The sequence below is a fragment of the Phascolarctos cinereus genome, unplaced genomic scaffold (genome assembly GCF_003287225.1).
Source record: "Phascolarctos cinereus isolate Bilbo 61053 unplaced genomic scaffold, phaCin_HiC Scaffold_3;HRSCAF=262, whole genome shotgun sequence".
Classification (NCBI taxonomy): Eukaryota; Metazoa; Chordata; class Mammalia; order Diprotodontia; family Phascolarctidae; genus Phascolarctos; species Phascolarctos cinereus.
In genome coordinates, this window is record NW_027555736.1 from 37,053,237 (window position 1) to 37,072,140 (window position 18,904).

Sequence of the window (18,904 nt, forward strand, 5' to 3'; positions counted from 1 at the left end):
ATCTCCACTCAGCTGAGTCCATAAATGGGTTGTAACCCAATACTCCCTATACAAGTACCTCTGTGACTCACCCAGCTAATATAGCCCCTAGGGAAGGGAGCCCAGCCCCAGCTCCCCCAGCCCCAACCCTAAGGGCAGAAAGTAGAAGGAAATGGACATTCTATCCCTGCCCCCCAACCTCTGGTCTGTTTTTGGGTGGGGAAGTCTTCCCTTTGCCTCCTGGATGGGTTCAGTCTTTCTGGGGACTCAGGGATATACACAACTCCTCTGCTGGGAGCAAAAACCATTTTCAAATGCTCTATCTTTGAGTGTTCTTTACTTTTATTGCCTGTGTGACCTTGGGAAAGTCACTTAAGCTCTTTGAGCCTCAGTCTACTGATCCATAAAATCAGAAGGTTCAGTTTGGTGACCTTGCAGGTCCCTTCCAGCTCGAAATTGGTGAACGAATAAGTGAATGAATGAAAGGCATTTATTAAGCACTTACTATGTGCCAGGCTACATGATAAGCTCCAAGAATGCACATATTAAAAATATGGCCCCTCCCCTGAAAAATGATCTTACATTCTTTTCTTTTCCTTTCCTTTTCTTTCTTTCTCTTCCTGCTTTTCTTTCTTTCTTTCTTTCTTTCTTTCTTTCTTTCTTTCTTTCTTTCTTTCTTTCTTTCTTTCTTTCTTTCTTTCTTTCTTTCTTTCTTTCTTTCTTTCTTTCTTTCTTCTTCCTTCTTTTTTTCCCTGGGTCTCCTTATCATACCCAGGCCAGAAGTGCAGTGGCTCTTCACAGGCCCAATCCTACTATCTATAGGTACAGAAGCTTTGACCTGTTCCATTTCTGAGCTGGGTCAGTTAGCCCCTCCTTAGGCAGCCTGGTATCCTGAAAGGGGTCTCACCACATTAGTGCTGGACTTAATGTGGACACCCTTTTATCTTTAGCCCTACTGTAAACTCAGAACTCCTGAGCTTAATCAGTCCACCAGCCTCAACCTCCCAAGTATCAGGGATTATGCGTAAGGAGCTTGCATGCTAAGAGGGGAAGACAAAGGCTAGGGTTGTACATATAGACCTTCTAGCTACTGGGATGAGGAAACTGAGGCAAACAGGGTTAAGTGACTTGCCCAGAGTCACACAGCTAGTATCTGAGGCTGGATTCCTGACTCCAGGCCCAGTTCTCTGGGTACTAGGGCACCACCTAGATGCCCTCATTTTATAGTTGAAGTAATTGAGACTTGAGTGAAGTGATTGACCCACAGTTGCACAGCTAGTAATAGGCAGACCAGGCATTTAGTTCAATTTAATTTAATTCATTAAAGACTTCCTACATGCAAGGTCATGTTAGAGGCTAGGGATACAAAGATGAAATAAGACATGACTTCCTCAAGTCGTTTTCTTCACCTATAAAATAATAGTTTTTATTACTTACCTTATAATGTTGTCATGAGTAAGATACAAACCTCAATATGCTATGGAAATGTGAGCTATTTAGTGACTATGTTTCCTCATTTGTAATTAAAAAAAAAAAGATTTGGTGAGACCAGACAGTCTCTAAGTCCCACCTTTTAAAATCCTATGATTTGCCTAATATCTCACAGTTAGTAGAAGGTGGGCACTAGATATACGGGTCCTTTAACCCTAAGTCTGGCAATCTTCCTTCTCCACTCCACTCCTGCCTCTCTTTTGGCCCAGTTACATAAAATAATAATAACAGCTACAATTTTTCTATCACTTTAAAATTTGCAAAGCACTTTACAAATGTTATCTCATTTGAAATTTACAACAACCCTGGTAAGTAGGTGCTATTATCGTCCCCATTTTGCAGATGAGAAAACTGAGTCAGACTGAGGTTAAGTGACTTGCCCAGGGTCACACAGCTAGTAAATATCAGAGGCAGGATTTGAACCCAGGACTTTCTGGCTTTCAGGTCAGCCTTCTATCCACTCCGCTACCTCATTAGTTGGGACTCTCTCTTAGGACAATGGCCAACGTGGACATTTATTTATTAAGATGTAGTCTTTTTGGTGCCCCCAGGTCATAGCCAGCTTGCACCAGCCAGCTCGTCAAGGAGGGTGGTGGGGTGGGATGGTGGACATGGGAAGTGCTGGATCTGGAGTCAAAAGGCTTGGCTTGGAGTCCTCTTTCTCCCACTTACTAGCTGTGTGACTTAAGGCAAGTCAACCTCTCTGAGTCTCAGTTTCCTCTTCTGTAAAATCATACAGGAAAAGCCTTACAGCTCCAGGTCTTATAGGTGGGGGATGCTGAATGCTGAACCCAGACCTGGAGACCCCCAGGGTGTGGGAACCAGAGGCTATTGTGGGAGCAATAAATGAAGGAAGGAAGGAATTCCAGGAAAAAGCACTGTCTATACCTTGGCATGACAGGTTCACGAGCTCCTCTCAGTCTTTCTCAGCTACTCGAGGCAGAAGCCAGGGCTAAGGGCTGGGTTTGGGATTCCTTTCCCCCTCCTGCTCCCTCTCCCAAACTTGTAACTCCAAACTCTGCCCCCTGCCAGGGGGCCCCGGCCCCGGCCCAGGGCCAAGGCCACACCTATCAGTCCCTCGGCCTCTGCTGGTCAGGACTATTCCTGTTTCGGTAGCCTTCCAAGGCCTTGGCCGTTCTGGAAAACCTGACTGTAGCACAGAAATTTTGGGGCCGGCCTATGCCATCAGGCAGGCCCTGTGCCCTTTGGAATGGGAGGCCTTGGGGGGAGGAGGAGAGGGAGCAGAGAACAGACAGACAGATGCCATTTGCTCAGTTGCTATGCAGCAGAGCCTCAGGGAGACAGGAGCCCACGTTCTTGGAACTCTGATTAGCTGCCCTTTGGCAGTGAGCACAGCGTACTGGCATGCCTCTCACATGACAGTGTGCTTAAAACTGGAGGTGTAATGGAAACCCGGAGTCTTAAAGCCAGAGTCAAAAGCCTTGCAGTGGGGTCCCCCCCTTTGACCCAAACTTACTATCTGGGTGACCTTGGCCAAGTCCCTTCACTTCTCCCCACTGGTAAAATGGGGCTAACCGTGTCACACCAACTCTCTCTCAGGGCTGTTGGGAGAAATGGATGCCAACTGTGCTCAGGACCTCACAGCTCCAATAGCCTGGCTGTGCCTTCAGCCAGTCTGGGTCCCTGCCTCTATTCTCTGCCTGGACTCAGTAGTCAGGCCACATCAGTTAGTAGTTAGTTCTCTGGTGATGCACCTGTCTACCAACACCAAGGAGGGCTGCTTCTTGGGTGATGGACATCATCTCTCTGTTACTGGGCCAGACTTGAAGCCTTTCTAGCTGGGAAGGATTGGCCAATGTTTGATCCACAGAGGCAGCTCCTTCAAGTAGGAAGGGCCATCTCTATGGCGTGATGAGAGAGAATCAGTGGAGGTCTTTCGAGGAAAGGGCTTCAATCATTCATTCATGCATTCATTTGACTAACATTTATTAAAAGCCTACTGAATACCAGGCACAGAGCTAATCACTGGGGATACAGAGACAGAAACAAAACAGTCGATGTCCTCAGGGAGCTTACAGTCCTTGGGAGAGAACAACATACACCTAGATAAGTGAATACAAAACGTATACAAAAACACAAAGTAATGGGGGGGGTGGGAGGATAACAGCTGGGGAGGGTGGAGGCTGGGAAGGTCCTAATGTAGAGGGGATGCTTGAGCTGAGCCTATACATATATAAATGACCATAGTCCCTGTAGGTAGGTGACTAGGTATGGCTCTCTACCTCCATTCTAATGGTCTGTCACAAGGACTAATCTACTACATTCCCCTGGATAGCCTAGATCTTAGCCCTATGGCATTTGCCTTTAACCGCCCTTGCCTTGCACCTGTACTGTCTTTCACAGGTCACTCTCACCAGAAGTAGTTGTATGCTGAGCTCCATCCCCTGGCCCCTTGACCTTTCCCAGGTCACGTGGACAGGAGAAAAGGCCTTGGACAAGGTCATCTCCAGGACTAGTCAACTGGGAAAGTTATGACCCAGAGGACTGAACCTAGAATGAACCAGGAACCTTCATGCCCCTGTATTAGCAGGCACATCCCATCACTAGTACCCCACCAAAGTGAAGACTCCAGCCCTAGAAATGGCGCCTGCGGGGAGGACGGGGCCAAGGTCTAATCCCTGAATCCCCTTGAGTTGTTGTCTTAAAGATGTATGGGGAGACATAAACAGCAGAGGCCTCTTCTCAGTGAAAAGTGAGCTGGTGACACAAAGGGAAACAATTCCAATGAGGTGGAAAAGGGGGAGTGGTCTAATGAGACTCACTTGGATTGGAGGACAGCTCGAAAAGGATGGGGGGAGGGGGGAAACAAGGACCCGTGGAGATGCCGAAGCATGGCACAGTCTGGTCAGAACTGGGCCGGTGCTGGGAGCCTTAAAACAGCCCCCTCCCAATTCTGTCAGCCCGGGGGGGGGTGGTGGCTGAGAGGGAGGAGGCAGGAGGAGGGAGGAGGAGGGTCTTCCCTAGGTGTTGTCTTACCAGCTTTTTAAATAATCTGTCCTGGATTTTCCTAACATTCTAAATCAAACTCACTGGTTTATGGTTTGCAGATCCTTCTCTCTCTCTCTCTCACTCCTTCCGCCTCCCCCACTCTATGCTCCCTTCTTCTTCTTCTTCTTCTTCTTCTTCTTCTTCTTCTTCTTCTTCTTCTTCTTCTTCTTCTTCTTCTTCTTCTCCTCCTCCTTCTTTCTTTTTGTTTCTCTTTGCCTCTCTGTCTCTTTCTCTCTCTGTCTCTTTCTCTCTTCCTCTGTCTCTGTCTGTCTCTGCCTCTGTCTCTGTTTCTCTGTCTGTCTGACATTTGTCCTTCTCCAGTACTGAAGCACCTCTGTTATTCTTCATTATCTCCATCTTCCATAATATCACTGACAGTGGTAAAACAAATTACTAATCTCCACTCAATCTACAAGCATTTATTAAGCACCTACTATAATGCCAGGTATTATGCTAAGAACTGATGTAAAGATAATGGTCTCTGACCTCAAGGACTTTTCATTGTGAGGGAGTGGGAGGGGGAGATAACATAGGTCCTCAGTCCACAAGACCAAACCAAGGAATTAACTAAATTAGTACTAGCATCTGGTAGTATCATATAGTGGAAAGAATACTTCAAATCCCTTCTCTACCATATATTACCTGTTATTTCCTGTCTCTGGGACTCAGTTTATATATCTGTAAAATAAAGGAATTGGACAAATAATCTTCGAGGTCCTTTCCAACTCAAAATCCTTTGGTGGTTTTGTTCAAGGTCTTCCAAGATGCAAAGCTGGAAGAATGACCTGCTGGGGACACAGACATTCCTGGCCTTCCTCTGTGAAACTGGTCATTTCTTCCCAGTGTTTCCCCAGAGAAAACAGGCCCTTCTTCTCACAGCCTCAGGGGAAAAGGCAGCTTCATCGGTTTGTAGCAATCCCCAAGAAATACTCAAAGGATGAAGAGGGAGAGAGCTGGAGCATATCTAAAGCTGGACACTGAGCCTCACCCCCTTGAAGCCTAGGGACCCCTCCACGCTGGAGGCAGCGCTGGACGGTACACAGCTGGCCCTCTGGGAAGGGAGGGGACCACCTGATGTGGCCTGAGCCATCACTGACTGGTACCGGACCACAGCACACCCTGCCCTCCCCCAGGACCAGGCAGGAAAAGTAAATGGTAATGGGGAAGCTTCGGACTTATTCAGAAACAGAAGAGAACTCTCAGAGGGAGATGGAAGATGGGGAGGGGAGCCCTGTGGTGCCTATTAAAAGCCCAGCAGAGGGTAGGGAAAGCCCAGCCCAGGGTGTGGGTACCTGAAGCTCCCCACGCGGTCCTCTCTGATGCTCCCAGGGTAAGGCTATAAACCCCACGGGTGCTGTGGGAGCCCAGTCCTGGTGATGCCACTCCCTCAAGAGTGGACATGACTGGGTGACAGCTCTTAAGGTGGCCCTTTTAAAGATGGAAGACAAGTTAACTTCCTACATTTTCTTTCTTCAATTAACAACCATTTATTTTCTCTGCCTTTCACCTCTCCCCCCACCCACATACATTGAAAGAAAAGAAAAGAAAAACAAAACCCTACTTATATGCATAGTCAAGCAAAAACAAACCCCAGCATTGGCCCGGTCCAAAATCTTGCCATCGGACTCAGGCTCAGCTTCTCTCTCTCAGTAGCCCCAGAGCCCCAGGCCGAAGGGAGAAGCCAGATCATTCAGCAGCTTCCAGGCCTGCGGGTCAGGGTGGGTGAAGAAAGGACTCCCCTCTGCCTGAGTGCTCCACCAATATTGATCAATCTACCCATCTGCAACTATTTATTAATTGCCTGCTATGTACTAGGCAGTGGGGATACAAAGAAAAAAGAATGAAACAATCCCTAATCATAATGAATGTTTTATTGTAATAATGACTTCCTACCTTGGGGGAGGGAGGGAGCTGCTTTTGGGATTTTGTTCAATTGGGCAGAAACCAGTCCCTCACTAATTCTTTGAATCTTTATAGATGTATGGAGAGACAAAGGAAACAGGAGAGGAGAGAAAAGTAGGGGAGAGGAAGGAAGAAGAGAGGACGGGAGGGGAAGGGAAAGAAGAAGAGAGAGGAGGGGAGGAAAGAGAGGAAGAGAGGAGAGGGGAGAGGGGAGAGGGGACGAGAAGGGAGGGGGAAAGGAGAGGGAAGGGAGGGGAGAAGGGGAGGGGTCGGGAAAGCGGAGGGGAGGGGAGGAGAGGAGAAGAAAAGGGAGGAGATGAGAGAGAAGAGAGGAAGGGAGAGAAGAAGAGAGGAGAGAAGAGGGAAGAAGAGGGGAAAGGAGGGGAGGGGAGAGCTGAGTGGAGGAGAGACTGAGCTCCACAGTGCTTGGAACTGCCTAAAACTTTTCCCTTAAGATCTGAGGTAAATCTGTGATGTGGTTGAAAGAGTGCAGTGTCAGAAACCCTGGCTTTGAGTTTCGCCTCTGCCGATCTGCAGCTATGTGGCAAGCCCATCACGTCTCTGGGCCTCGTATTCCACTCATATTCCTCATAAAGAGAAGTGGTCTCCTAGGTCTCTTGCGGCTTGGACATTCTATGAACTGAAGGTGGAGGAGCTCGTCTTTAGTATCTCCTTGCACTAATCTATCTTATGCACCCCTCTCAGAACAATCTTTCTTCCTCAAAAATATTCATCGATTCTTCATTGCTGCCCAAGAATGAGTCCAAAGTCCCTGCCCTGGCATGGAGGCCCACCTGCAGTCTGCTGCTCCCCTCTTCGTCCCATCTCGCATTGTTCCCCTCTGATCTCTGTCCCTTGTATGTTCCCTGACACCCCATCTCTGCACCTTTGCTCATCTCATGCTGTTCCCTATGCCTGGAATGCGGTCTCTCTCCCCTTCCACTGTTGGGCCCCCACTCCTCCTTTAAAGCCCAAGTCAAAGGTCACCTGCTTCTTCAAGCCTTCCCTGTTCCTGCCGGTGGGTGACCAGGGACTTCATGATGAATTGTGTTCTGCCCTTAATCAGGACAGCACAGCCTGGGCATTGACATTTGGGTCTCTTGAATTTGGTGTCAGGAGATAGAATGCCCCTCCCACTAGCTGTGTGACAGTGAGCAAGTCAGGGAATGTCTCTGATCCCCCTCAAAATTACCTCGGATTCATCTTGCGTCTCTTGTTTGTAACTAAGTACCTATTACCTCCACTGACAGAGTGTGAGCCCCTCGAAGGCGAGGGATGTTTCACTGTCATCTTTATATCCCCATTTCCCAGCATAGTGCGTGGAATGCAGCAGGGGCCCAGCAAATTCTTGTCAGTCGTCCGAGCCCAATTTTTCCTTATTTTAAAAATGGGGATGACAATAATTGCAATAATTTTCCTCTCCTCCCCTCTCCTCTCTGTCTCTCCTCTTCCTTCCTCTCCCCTTCCCTCCTCTTCCCCTCTCTCTTCTCCCCTGTCTTCTCTTCTCCTCACCCTTCTCATCTCTTCCCCTCCTCTCCTCTCCCCTCTTCTTCCCTTCTCTCTCCTCTTCCCTTCCTTTTCCTCATCTCCCTTCTCCTTCTCTCCCTTCTCCCCTCTCCTGACCTCCTCTTCTCTTCCTCTTGTCCTTCCATCCAGCCCTGTTGAGTTAACGTGTATAAAGTGCTTTGTATGCATCAAGGCGCTGTTAGCTGCTGCTGCTGTCACTAGACCCTATGCTTCAGAAGGGCAAGGACCATGCCACATTCAAAACCAGGATTCCAGAAGGCTAGGCAACAAGCATTCATTAAGTACTGATTACTTGTACCAGGCATGGTGTTAAGCACTGGGGAGCCAAAAACAAGTGAAAAGAGAGAGGGTCTCTGCCCTCAAGGAACTTCCATTCTAATGAAGGAAGACACACACACACACAAAAACCTGTCAAGGGTTGTGGTGGGCCGAGGGCACCTGTTGGAGGGGTGGTGTTGGAGTCTAGAACATTGGAAGCATAGTCCAGAGGGAGCAATGGGCTGGCCTAGGCCCCTTCTCAAAATGGAGGCCCCAGGAAGAATCCACCGATGGGAGGGCAAACATCTCTAAAGCTCCTACGATGTTCATGGTGCTGTGCTGGCCCTGGAGATACAGACAAAAAAGAAAGACGATTCCTGCTGTCAGGGAGCTCACATTCTGTTCGGACATCAGTGAACACAAGCTTGTTTGAGGAGGATGGAACAGTAAGAATGCAGGGAGCTGGGGAAAAGCCTCCTGTAGGAAGCGGCCTTCGAGCTGAGCATTGACAGGAAGGCCTTTCTCTCAACATTTTATCGCTGGGCTCCGAGCAGGATAGGCACTCACCCAGCACTTACTACATTTGCTGAATGAAGGAATGTGTGAATCCCAAGACAGATTCTATTCCCCATAGGGGTCAACACCCGGAGTCCATTCTGTACAGGCAGTGAGGTGGTCCAGTAGGTTGAGCACTGGGTCTGAAGTCAGGAAGACTGGAGTTCAAAGTCAGTCTCAGATACTCACTAGCTGGGTGACTCTGGGCAAGTCACTTAACTTCTGTTTGCCTTAGTTTCCCCTCTGTAAAATGGGTATAATAAAAGCACCTACCTCCCAAGGTTGTTTTGAGGCTCAAACAAGATAATCAGTGGAAAGCATGGTGCCTGGCACGTATTAGTGCTATATGAATGTTAATTATTACTAGTCCTCTTTGAGTCCAAGTGGGAGAGTCACCCCACTTCCCATCTTAGAAGGGAGAAAAAACTCAAGGTCACAGAACTGAGATCAGAACCCAGTCAGATACACCTGGAACTCAAGCCCAGGCGTCCAGATGCCCTAAGCAGATTGGACACCCTCCCACCTCCCCCATCACAGGTCTCTGAATTGCAGCTGAAACCTTTCTGGGTCTCATCTTCTCCATTACACTGGGGGCTTCTTGACGGAAGGGGCTGTCCTACTTTTCTGTGTGTTTCCCCAGCATTTAGCACATCGGTTGACATATAGTACTTAAGAAACGATCTTTTCATTCATTCATTCATTCATTTAGAAGACACAGGTGGCCTTCAATAGTCAGGAGAGCTGGAAACAGTCATCAAGGTGAGGAAAGTTCCTGCCAGGCTTGGGTAAGAGAGAAGGACATGGTCAGCACTGAGCAGATAGACTAATAGTTGTAATAAAAAGGGACTCATCCTAGGGTCCAGGATGTTTTACCCAGTAGAAACAGGTTTGGACATTCAAGATAATGAAACTCAGCATAGGTTAGGGGGAAGGGGAGAGAGAGAGAGAACAAAAAGAGTGGCTTGACCTGTGGGAGGCATCCAGCATCGAAAGGGTTAAGTCAGCTGTATGCTTGGGGCAGTCTCATTGGCTGTGTCAGCAGCCCCAGCCCCATTGCCGTCTAAGGCCATCTGCTTTAGGGTTTTATGGGGCAGCTGCCTGAGCAGCTCCAAGAGGGGAGGGGAGGGAGTGGGGTGGGCATTGGAGGGACTTAGGGATAGGGGCCTCTGTACAACTAAGATAGGACGGGGTCACTGACAATGTCAGAGGGGAGTTGAGCAGGATGATGTCACTCTGGCACTATCCTCCTAGCAGGAGCCAAGGGATTTGGGCCCACTGAGAGAATGCAGGGGGCACTCCCATCACCCATGGCTCTTATTTCTTCCCTAAGACCATTAATGTCTAGTCACCCAAATGGGATCTGGATATTCAGACTCAGCTTTAGTGTGAGAGAGTAATAATTATTACTATAACTCACATGTATATAATACTGACATCCATGTGTGAATGTACAAACATATGTGTGAATATACAAACATATGAGAAAAGGAGGAGGAAAAGAGAGGGAAGGGAAAAGAAACGGGTAAAGAGAGAGGCAGAGACAAATGGAGAGAGAGACACACACCCAAGGGGGAAAGGCACAAGAGAGAAAAGAAAGGAAGGAAAGACAGAGAGAGACAGGAGGGAAGAGAGAGAGAGAGAAAGAGAGAGAGACAGAGAGAGACAGAGAGAGAGAGAATTTAACATGTTTTAAGCACTTTCCTAAAAAGAACCCTGCCAAGATTAGGAATCTCATTGTAACAAGTCACTTAACTATGCCTATTTCTCTTTTGCTTACATAAGGAAGATATTCCCTGTACCTTTATCCCTTAAAGGCTAGGGGCTTAATGTGTGGCCCATGGGACCAAACACAACCTACATGAAGGAGGGCCAGGTACAAGCCTCTTGAGATTTTTATAAAAAAAAAAATATCCAATTACTCAGAAACAAAACAAAAAAGAGAGAGAGAGAGAGAAAAAAATAGTCTGCTTCCATCGGCATTCAGACTCCATAGTTCTTTCTCTGGATGTGGACAACATTTTCCATCATGAGTCTTTTGGAGCTGTCTTAGATCCTTGCATTGCTGAGAAGAGCTAAATCTACCAAAGTTAGTCATTGCACAAATGTGGCTGTTACTGTGTACAATGTTCTCCTGGTTCTGTTCATCAGTTCGTATAAATCTTTCCAGGTTTTTCTGAAGCCATCCTGCTCATCATTGCTTATATTATCAGCCTTTATATCTAAATCATGTTTGGTGTAAGATGTTGGTCTATGCATACTTTCTGCCATACTGTTTCCCAGTTTTCCCAGCAGTTTTTGTCAAAGAGTGAGTTCTTATCCCAGAAGCTGGAGTCTTTGATTTATCAAACAGCAGATTACTACAGACATTGACTATTATGTCTAGCTAACCTATTCCACTGATCCACCAATCTATTTCTTAGCCAGTACCAGGTAGTTTTGATGATGGCTGCTTTATAATACAATTTAAAATCTGGTATGGCTAGGACACCTTCCCTTGCATTTTTTTTTCCATTAATTCCCTTGGTATTCTGGACCTTTTGTTCTAATTTTGTTAATATTTTTTCTAGTTCTATAAAATAATTTTGGTACTTTGATTGGTATGGCACTAAATAAGTAAATTAATTTAGGTAGAAATGTCATTTGTATTATATTAGCTCAGCCTACCCGTGAACAACTGATGTTTTTCCAATTATTTAGACCTAACTTTATTTGTGTGAAGTGTTTCGGAATTGTATTCATAGAGTTTCTGGGTTTGTTTTGACAGGTAGACTCCTAAATATTTTATAATGTCTCTAGTAACTTTAAATGGAATTTCTCTTCCCATTTCTTGCTACTGGGCTTTGTCAGTAACATAAAGAAATGCTGATGATTTGTGTGGGTTCATTCCTTCTTTCTTTCAGTCATTCAATTCTCTTCCATGATTTAGTAGAAAGAGCATTGGCCATGACATGAGATGATCAGGGACCCTGCCTTTACGCTTATTCTATCTCTGCAACCTCGAGAAAGTCACTTAACCTCCGTGGGCTCAGTTCCCCTATCTAGAAAAGGAGAGGTTGAGACCAGGTGGCCCTTACTGTCCCTTCCAGCTCTAGGTCAAAGGCCTGTGACTTGTCAAATAGAAGTCAAGGGTCACCATCTGGGATCTAAACCTGGAGTCACCACTGAGATATGCCATGAATGGATACACTTCTCTGGTCTAGGGATTGGTTCCTTGAATTGGATGCCAGGATTCTCATTGCCTTAATCTACATCGGTTCATGACTGGCTGTAGGCCTAAAAATGCTTACTTTTTTAAGCAATGAAATCAGCCTGTATTTTTGGACAGCTCTTGTGTTACTTCTTAAAATTCATGCTTTTGAAGAGCCAGCAAACTGTACTTTATAACTGAAAATTCATGCATCCCCCAGAGATCCAGCTTTCTGTTCATGTGGCCCATTACTGAAAAAACTCAGATGGCTTTGACTTGGATACTAGGAAGTGAATTCTGTGTGGCATTCAAGGCTTCATTCCCCCTCTCTGACCTCTGTCCTTCCCTTTACACACATTATATTTATTTCTCTCTGTATTTCTTTGTTCCATCTACTCCCCCAAGCTTTCAATGCTCTCTTTAAAAAAAATCTCTTATTGTGAATATAACAAACATTATCATTTTCACATACAAAGAACAAAAAAAGAGAATTATATGTGAAACCACAAATCTCCATTATCTACAGCTTAGCTTTTTAAAGATTCTATAAGAAATTTAGCACATTCATTCCAAAGCTTCCTGCTTGTCTGTATTTCCTGCTGAACCTCCTTCTGTTCTCTTCTGCGCATTTTAAGAAATGCTTCACTGAGTCTTTACTTTCTCTTATGCTCTTTTTTGGCATTCCTGTTGCTGGCCCCACCCTCCCAGTTCTCCTCCAGTAGAAAAATCTATCCTTGTAACAAACAAGCAAAATCAAGCAGAAAAAAAAAAGTCTGTCTCATTCTGCACCTCTAGTCTCTCAGTTCTGAGTCACAAGGTGGGCAGTGTACTTCACTGTCAGTCTGCTGCTGCTCTGTTTGGACATTGCCTTGATCAGAGTTCTTAAGGTTTCAGGGTTGTTTTTCTTTACAACATTATAGTCACTGTATAAATTGTTCTCCTGGTTCTGATCACGTCCCTCTGGATCTGTTTATACAAGTTATCTCAAGTCTTTTCTGAATCTGTCCTTTTCATCTATTTCTTATAGTGAAATAAAATTCCATTACATTCATGTAACATGATTTATTCAACCATTCTCCAATTGATGGACACCCTCTAGTTTCCTAGAACGAGTGCCCAGTTCTTTGCTATAGCAAAAAGCACCGCTATAAATAAATTGCATGCTGCCTTGGGGAGGAGGGAGGAGAGGGAGGGGGAGAAAATTTAGAACTCAAAATCTTGTGGCAGTGAACTTGGAAAACTAAAAATAAATAAATGAATGAATGAATATTTTTTTAAAAAAGAATTTTATCAGAGAAACCCGAGAGAAAGCATTTTGAAAACCAATTAACTGCTTCTCTTCTAATTTTAGCCACATTGATTTTATTTCTGCAAATTTTGTATAATCAAAATTGTTTGTCTTCTGTGAACTTCTTGATCTTTTGTTTGGTCAAGAACATAGCTGTGAAAACTATCTCCTTCCTTGCTCCTCTTACTTGCTTATGATATTACTATTTATATCTAGGTCATGTGTCTATTTGGAACTTGTTGCGATATATGGTATGAGATCTCAGTCTAAATCTAATTTCTGCCGGACTGCTTTTGAGCTTTCACAGTAGTTTTCTATGGATAAAACAATTGAAGGAGAAATCAAACAATCAATATTTTTAAAGTATCTATTATGTGCCAGACTCTGGGAGATATAAATACAGGATTTTAAAAGACCTTGAGCTGAAGGAGCTTACATTTTACTGGAGGGAGGAGACAATATATACATGTATATTTATATACAAAATAGTTGTACAATAAATGCAAAGTCATTGGTGGCATGGATAGAACTCATAGACAAGGTTAGGAGAATGAGGAAGGGCTTCATTTAGAAGATGGCTTCTGAACTGAGCTTAGAAGGAAACCAGGGACTCTAAGGTAAGGGGGGAGGGCATTCCAGGCACAGGGGACTGCCAGTCCTAGGCTCAGAGATGGAGTATTGTGGGTGAGGAATAAAATCATTTTGTCTACAGATCATAGAGTGCATGGAGGTAAGTAATGTTTAATAAGCTTGGAAAGGTAGATCGGGACCAGGTTGGGAAAGATTTAAATGCCAAGCAGAGAAATTTACATCTGATCCTAGAAGCAATAGGGAGTCATTGGCAAGTATTGAGTAGGGAAGTGACGTGGTCAGACCTGCACTTCAGGAAAGTATTGGTAAATGTGTGGAGGTTATATTGGAGTAGGAAGAAATTTGAAGCACAGCCAATTAGAAGGCCATTGCAATAGTCCAGGTGAGAGGTAGTGAGAATCTGAACTGAGGTAGCAGTTGAGAAGGGGGTAGATTTGAGAAGTATCGAAGACCTGTAGAAACAACAAGGTTTGACAGTTGATTGGGGCAAGGATGGTGGGGCCCTCAACAGACATAGGGAAATTCAGCAGAGAAATAGGTTAGGAGGGCTAGATGATGAGTTGTATCTTAGATATGTCTGAGATGCCTATGGGATACCCAGTTTGAAACATGATAATATGCTCAGGAGAGAGTCTGGGGTTGGGTATGTAGATCTAGGAAGCATCTGCTAAAATGCTTGATCCCAGATACAGGGGAAGATCACAATGAGACAATGTCTGGGACCTCTTATGTGTCTTGAACAGTTGCAGAAACTCCTTGGTGCTGGGACTAACCTTTACAGAATGCAACAAGTCTATATCTGGAGGACAAATGCCAGAGAAGATAGCCAACTATGGGCACTCGGCAAAGCTCAAGCAATTCCTTGCCAGACGCTCATTCCAATGTCCCATGAGCAGCTTATCCCATGAACAGTTGAGTCTTCCTATCACCTCCTGGCATACTGAAGATATGAATGTTCTATCATTTGGAAGAGAGGCAGGAGATACCCCTTTTTTTCCTTCCCTCCTTCCTTCCCTTTTTCTTCCTTCCTTCCTTCCTTTCTTCCCCAACTACCACGCATTGATTTTATACATACATGGCTGTCCCCCTCAATAGAGCGCTCACTCCTTGAGAACAGGGGTTGCTTTGTTTTTGGCTACATATATATCCCCTTGCCTTGAACAGTGCCTGCCACACAGTAGGTGCTTAATAAATGCTTGTTGACTGATTCGGGCATCAATGGGAGGTAGGAATGATTCTGTAGCATCTAATGATGACTCAGTGATTTGATTCTTTTAACATCTTTGTCTTAACCTCTGCTAGATGATTTGCACCATGTTTGTTTTTCTCCTTTTTTTGCTCTTTATATCAAACCCCCTTCCTTTTCTCATGACTAAATCTTAAAAAGACACTCCTACTTTTTTCCTCATTGACCAAAGAAGACACCAAGTCTAAAATTGTTCCTTTTTGTAGTTGTTTACCTCCAAGCTGAGGAAATGGACAACCAGAGAAGGTTAAGTGACTTTCCAAGGGTTCTAGGACAAGAACAGGAGGCCGATTTCAACCCTGGCCCCCAATTTCCAGGCCCCCTGATTTCCAGTCCAGTTCAATATCCATCATCTGTCTCTGCCTTTACAGGAAAGCTCTTGGTTGGCATGATCCATTCCAGACCTAGCTAAGTGATGGACCCATTGTCCTCTGCTCTGGCCATATTGTATCAGGATTGCTGTGGTTGGAGAGGACATGGATACATTAAGAAAGGCATCTGACGGTAGTGGCTAGAGAGCTGGCCTGAAAGGCAAGAAGCCTTTAGCTGAAGTCCAGTCTCTGAGTGACCTTGGGCAGAGAAGACGCTCATCTGCGTTGGTAGGCAAAGTTTCCTCACCTGGGAATTGGTGATACCAGTTCCAACCTCTACTCCTATTGATAAACAAAAGACTGCCCCAGGGGAGAAGACTTGGATGTGGAGGAATTAGAAATAATGCCTTAAGAGAAGGTTGAAGAGGGGCAGATAGGTGGCGCAGTGGATAGAGCACCAGCCCTGAAGTCAGGAGGACCTGAGTTCAAATGTGGCCTCAGACCAAACACTTGATACTTACGAGCTGTGTGACCCCGGGCGAGTCACTTAACCCCAATTGCCAAAAAAAAAGAAAAAGAAGAGAGAGAGAGAGAGAGAGAGAGAGAGAGAGAGAGAGAGAGAGAGAGAGAGAGAGAGAGAGAGAGAGAGAGAGAGAGAGAGAGAGAAGGTTGAAGGAATTGGTTATGAATCTGGTCCAAGAAGAGAAGGCTAGGGGAGGGTTCATGGCAGCATTTGCTTCTTTCAGAACTAGGAACAGTGAGTGGAAACTGCCAGCATTGGCTTGACACGAGGAAAACCCCTCAAGAATGAGCACCCCAAAGTGGAGTGGGCTTCCTCCAGGGGGTGGGGCTCCTTCACTGGGTCCGTTCGTTCAAGCAAAAGATGAGTTTGGGGATATCTTGTGGGTGGTCTCAGCGGCTCCTTTCCGATCTGAGACTGGGAGCTTTGTAGACTCTTATCTCTTATCTTGGGCTCCTTAGCAATGCCTCCCCCAACAGGAGAAAAAGTATTGGCTATAGGGTCAGAGGAGCTGCACCCAAATCTTCCCTCTGATGCCTGGTATGATCTGGGCCACCCGGGTTGACTAACTAAAGTGCCCTCGGCCTCAGTTTATTTATAAATTGAGAGGCTGGGGTTAGACAGCCTTTGAGGTCCTGAATCCTATCAGGTCTGGGGCCACTGCCAGCAGGTGTGTGACCAGTCCCCTCCAGCCAAACCACAGGAATTTTTCTGGTTTGGGGACATCTAGGTGTCACCTCTTTTATTCTTTCTGTACCAGAAAATGTTGGACATTAGAATACCCTTACGACCACGCATGTAGGGAAAGGGAATAAAATGAGCTTGGATTTTATCCTGGGTGTCCGGTGTCTGTGGTCCTAAGAACCAGAGAAGTCCCAAAGGGTGTACAAAGGTAGCTAGCTCCCCTATCCCATCATCCTGTGGGGCCTGAGTCCATCTGTCGACTATCATTTATTAAGCACCTGCTGTGTTCCAGGCGCCACACCAAGCATTGGGAGTAGGAAGCAAGCAAAAACAGCCCCTGCCCTTGGTCGAATTGGGGAGACAGAATGCAAACAACTCGTGCAAGTGAAAAAACAGTGGGATGTATCAGCGATCTCAGAGGGAAGGCAGGGCCTCACTCTTTCTTCCCCTTCCCAACGTGCCCGCCAGTGAAATCAGGCGAAGAAGACTTTCTTCTCTCTAGAGTCGACTCAGCTGTGCTCAGACCCGCTGTCAGAGTCCGGCATGCATCCAAGAGCTCAAGGCAGGAGCCAAAACAGGGACAAAAGGGGGAAAGAGAAAAGCAGGGGGCCAAGAGTGAGGTAGGGCTTAAGACTCAGACAGGTAGGTGGTTTTTTTTTTAAGTTTTATTGATGCTTTTGATTCTCTACACTAGTTATCTCCTGATATCCCCTCCCCCCACATTTAACCCTCCCTTGTAACAATAATAACACACATATACACACAGTTAAGCAAAACCAATTGATGAAAAATGACCATATCTGACACTGAATGTAGTATTCTGCTCCTGTAGTTCCCCACCTTTCTGATGGGACAAACGGGCAGGAATGAACTCTATTCTCTGTTCTTCTAAACCAAGATGATGATTACAACTACTCTGACCTTGGCTGTCTTCCTGTTGTTTCTGCATCTCCATCCAGAGAGGCATCATGGCTCGGTGACTAATGAGCTGGCCTGGGGAGCTCTGGGCAGGAAGCCCTACAAACTGATGCCTGCTGCCTGCATATTGACTTTGAAAACCACATATTAACATTATCTATGTTCTATTGCATTTTTATTTATTTGGGTTATTTTTTTTTCAGATTACCCAGGTGTATTTTAATTTTGTTCTGGCTTCACTCAGGAGTTTTGCAGGCTGCCAGCCATGTATAAAGCACCTCTGCTCTAGGGCAGCAACTCTAGTCACAGAGAATGGTGAACAGACTTGGTAGAGGGAATTTCCTCACCTGGAAGTTCTCTATGCCAATGAAATCCCAACTGTCCATCCAACACCATCCCACTGGCAAAACAGAACAATAGTGAGTGCTTCCATTTTACACGTGGGGACTTTTTTCATGAAACATGAATTAGAATCAGAGAAACCTCAGATAAATGTAAAGAGATTATAATGGAAGCCAACCACACGTACATAGGGCTGGTGCATCCTTGTTACCCTGTCAACTGTGAGGCCTGTTTAGTCATGGAGGGAAAATGGAGAGAAAACAAGATTACAGTATTTCAAATAATCTTGGCATGAGTCAAAGACCCCAGACCAAATCCCTATGCTTTTATCGGGTGGTCACTACTTCTTTTTTTTTTAACAGCTTATTTTCAAAAGGATACAAAACAACAGCAAACTACCAGTGAGTGGTAACATAAAGAAACTGCACTTGGGAGCAGCTGGTCAAACCATGTCCCAGTTTTTCTGTTGCCCTGGAAATACTGAGGGTGGGGGTGGGGTTGAATATTGCTTGGAAGAGCAGGGCTTGACTGTCATGTTCTAGAGAGGAAAGGAGGGCCTTGTCCCTGCAGGTAGAGGGCTGCAGAATCATAATAGGGCACCAGACACTTTGCAGCAACATCTAAAGCTGATTTCCATTTTCATGATATGAGTGTGAAGAAGTAGACACATAGCCAAAAGCACAGAGTGGTGAGTGGCCTCTGGGCAGGCTGCAGAATTGTATTTATATTTGAAGATCCAGGCTGGGGAGAAGGGTCCCTGTCTGTGAAAATAAACAGCACAGATTTGTCAGGAAGGAAGATCCACGGGAGGCCTGGCCCCTTGCCCTAAAGGGAAGGACTCAGGTCTTCAGAAGCAGATCTGCTGGGATTCCTGGACCCCTGTGGGTGAAAGGTAAGGCTAGAAAGTCTGGCCTCCTTTATCGGCCTTTGAGGCCAAGCCAGCCTTAGTTGTGTGACATTGGGTAAGTCAAGTAATCTCTCTTGACCTCACTTTCCTTATCTGAGAAATATGCATAATAATACATGCTATGCCTACCTTGCAAGGTTATCAGGCTCCAGTGAGATAATGTTTGCAAGGAATGTGTAAATTTTAAAA

The 18,904-nt window shown here is 45.6% G+C and overlaps 1 protein-coding gene across 1 annotated transcript in view; it reads right to left on the reverse strand.

The window, feature by feature from the left end:
• Positions 1-17,228: 17,228 nt before the first annotated feature.
• OPN4 (opsin 4) overlaps positions 17,229-18,904 on the reverse strand; it is a 34,522-nt gene continuing 32,846 nt past the window's right edge. The window contains 1 exon segment of the mRNA XM_020994724.2: positions 17,229-18,569. Coding sequence (XP_020850383.1) covers positions 18,531-18,569 — 39 coding nt within the window. The 3' untranslated portion in view covers positions 17,229-18,530.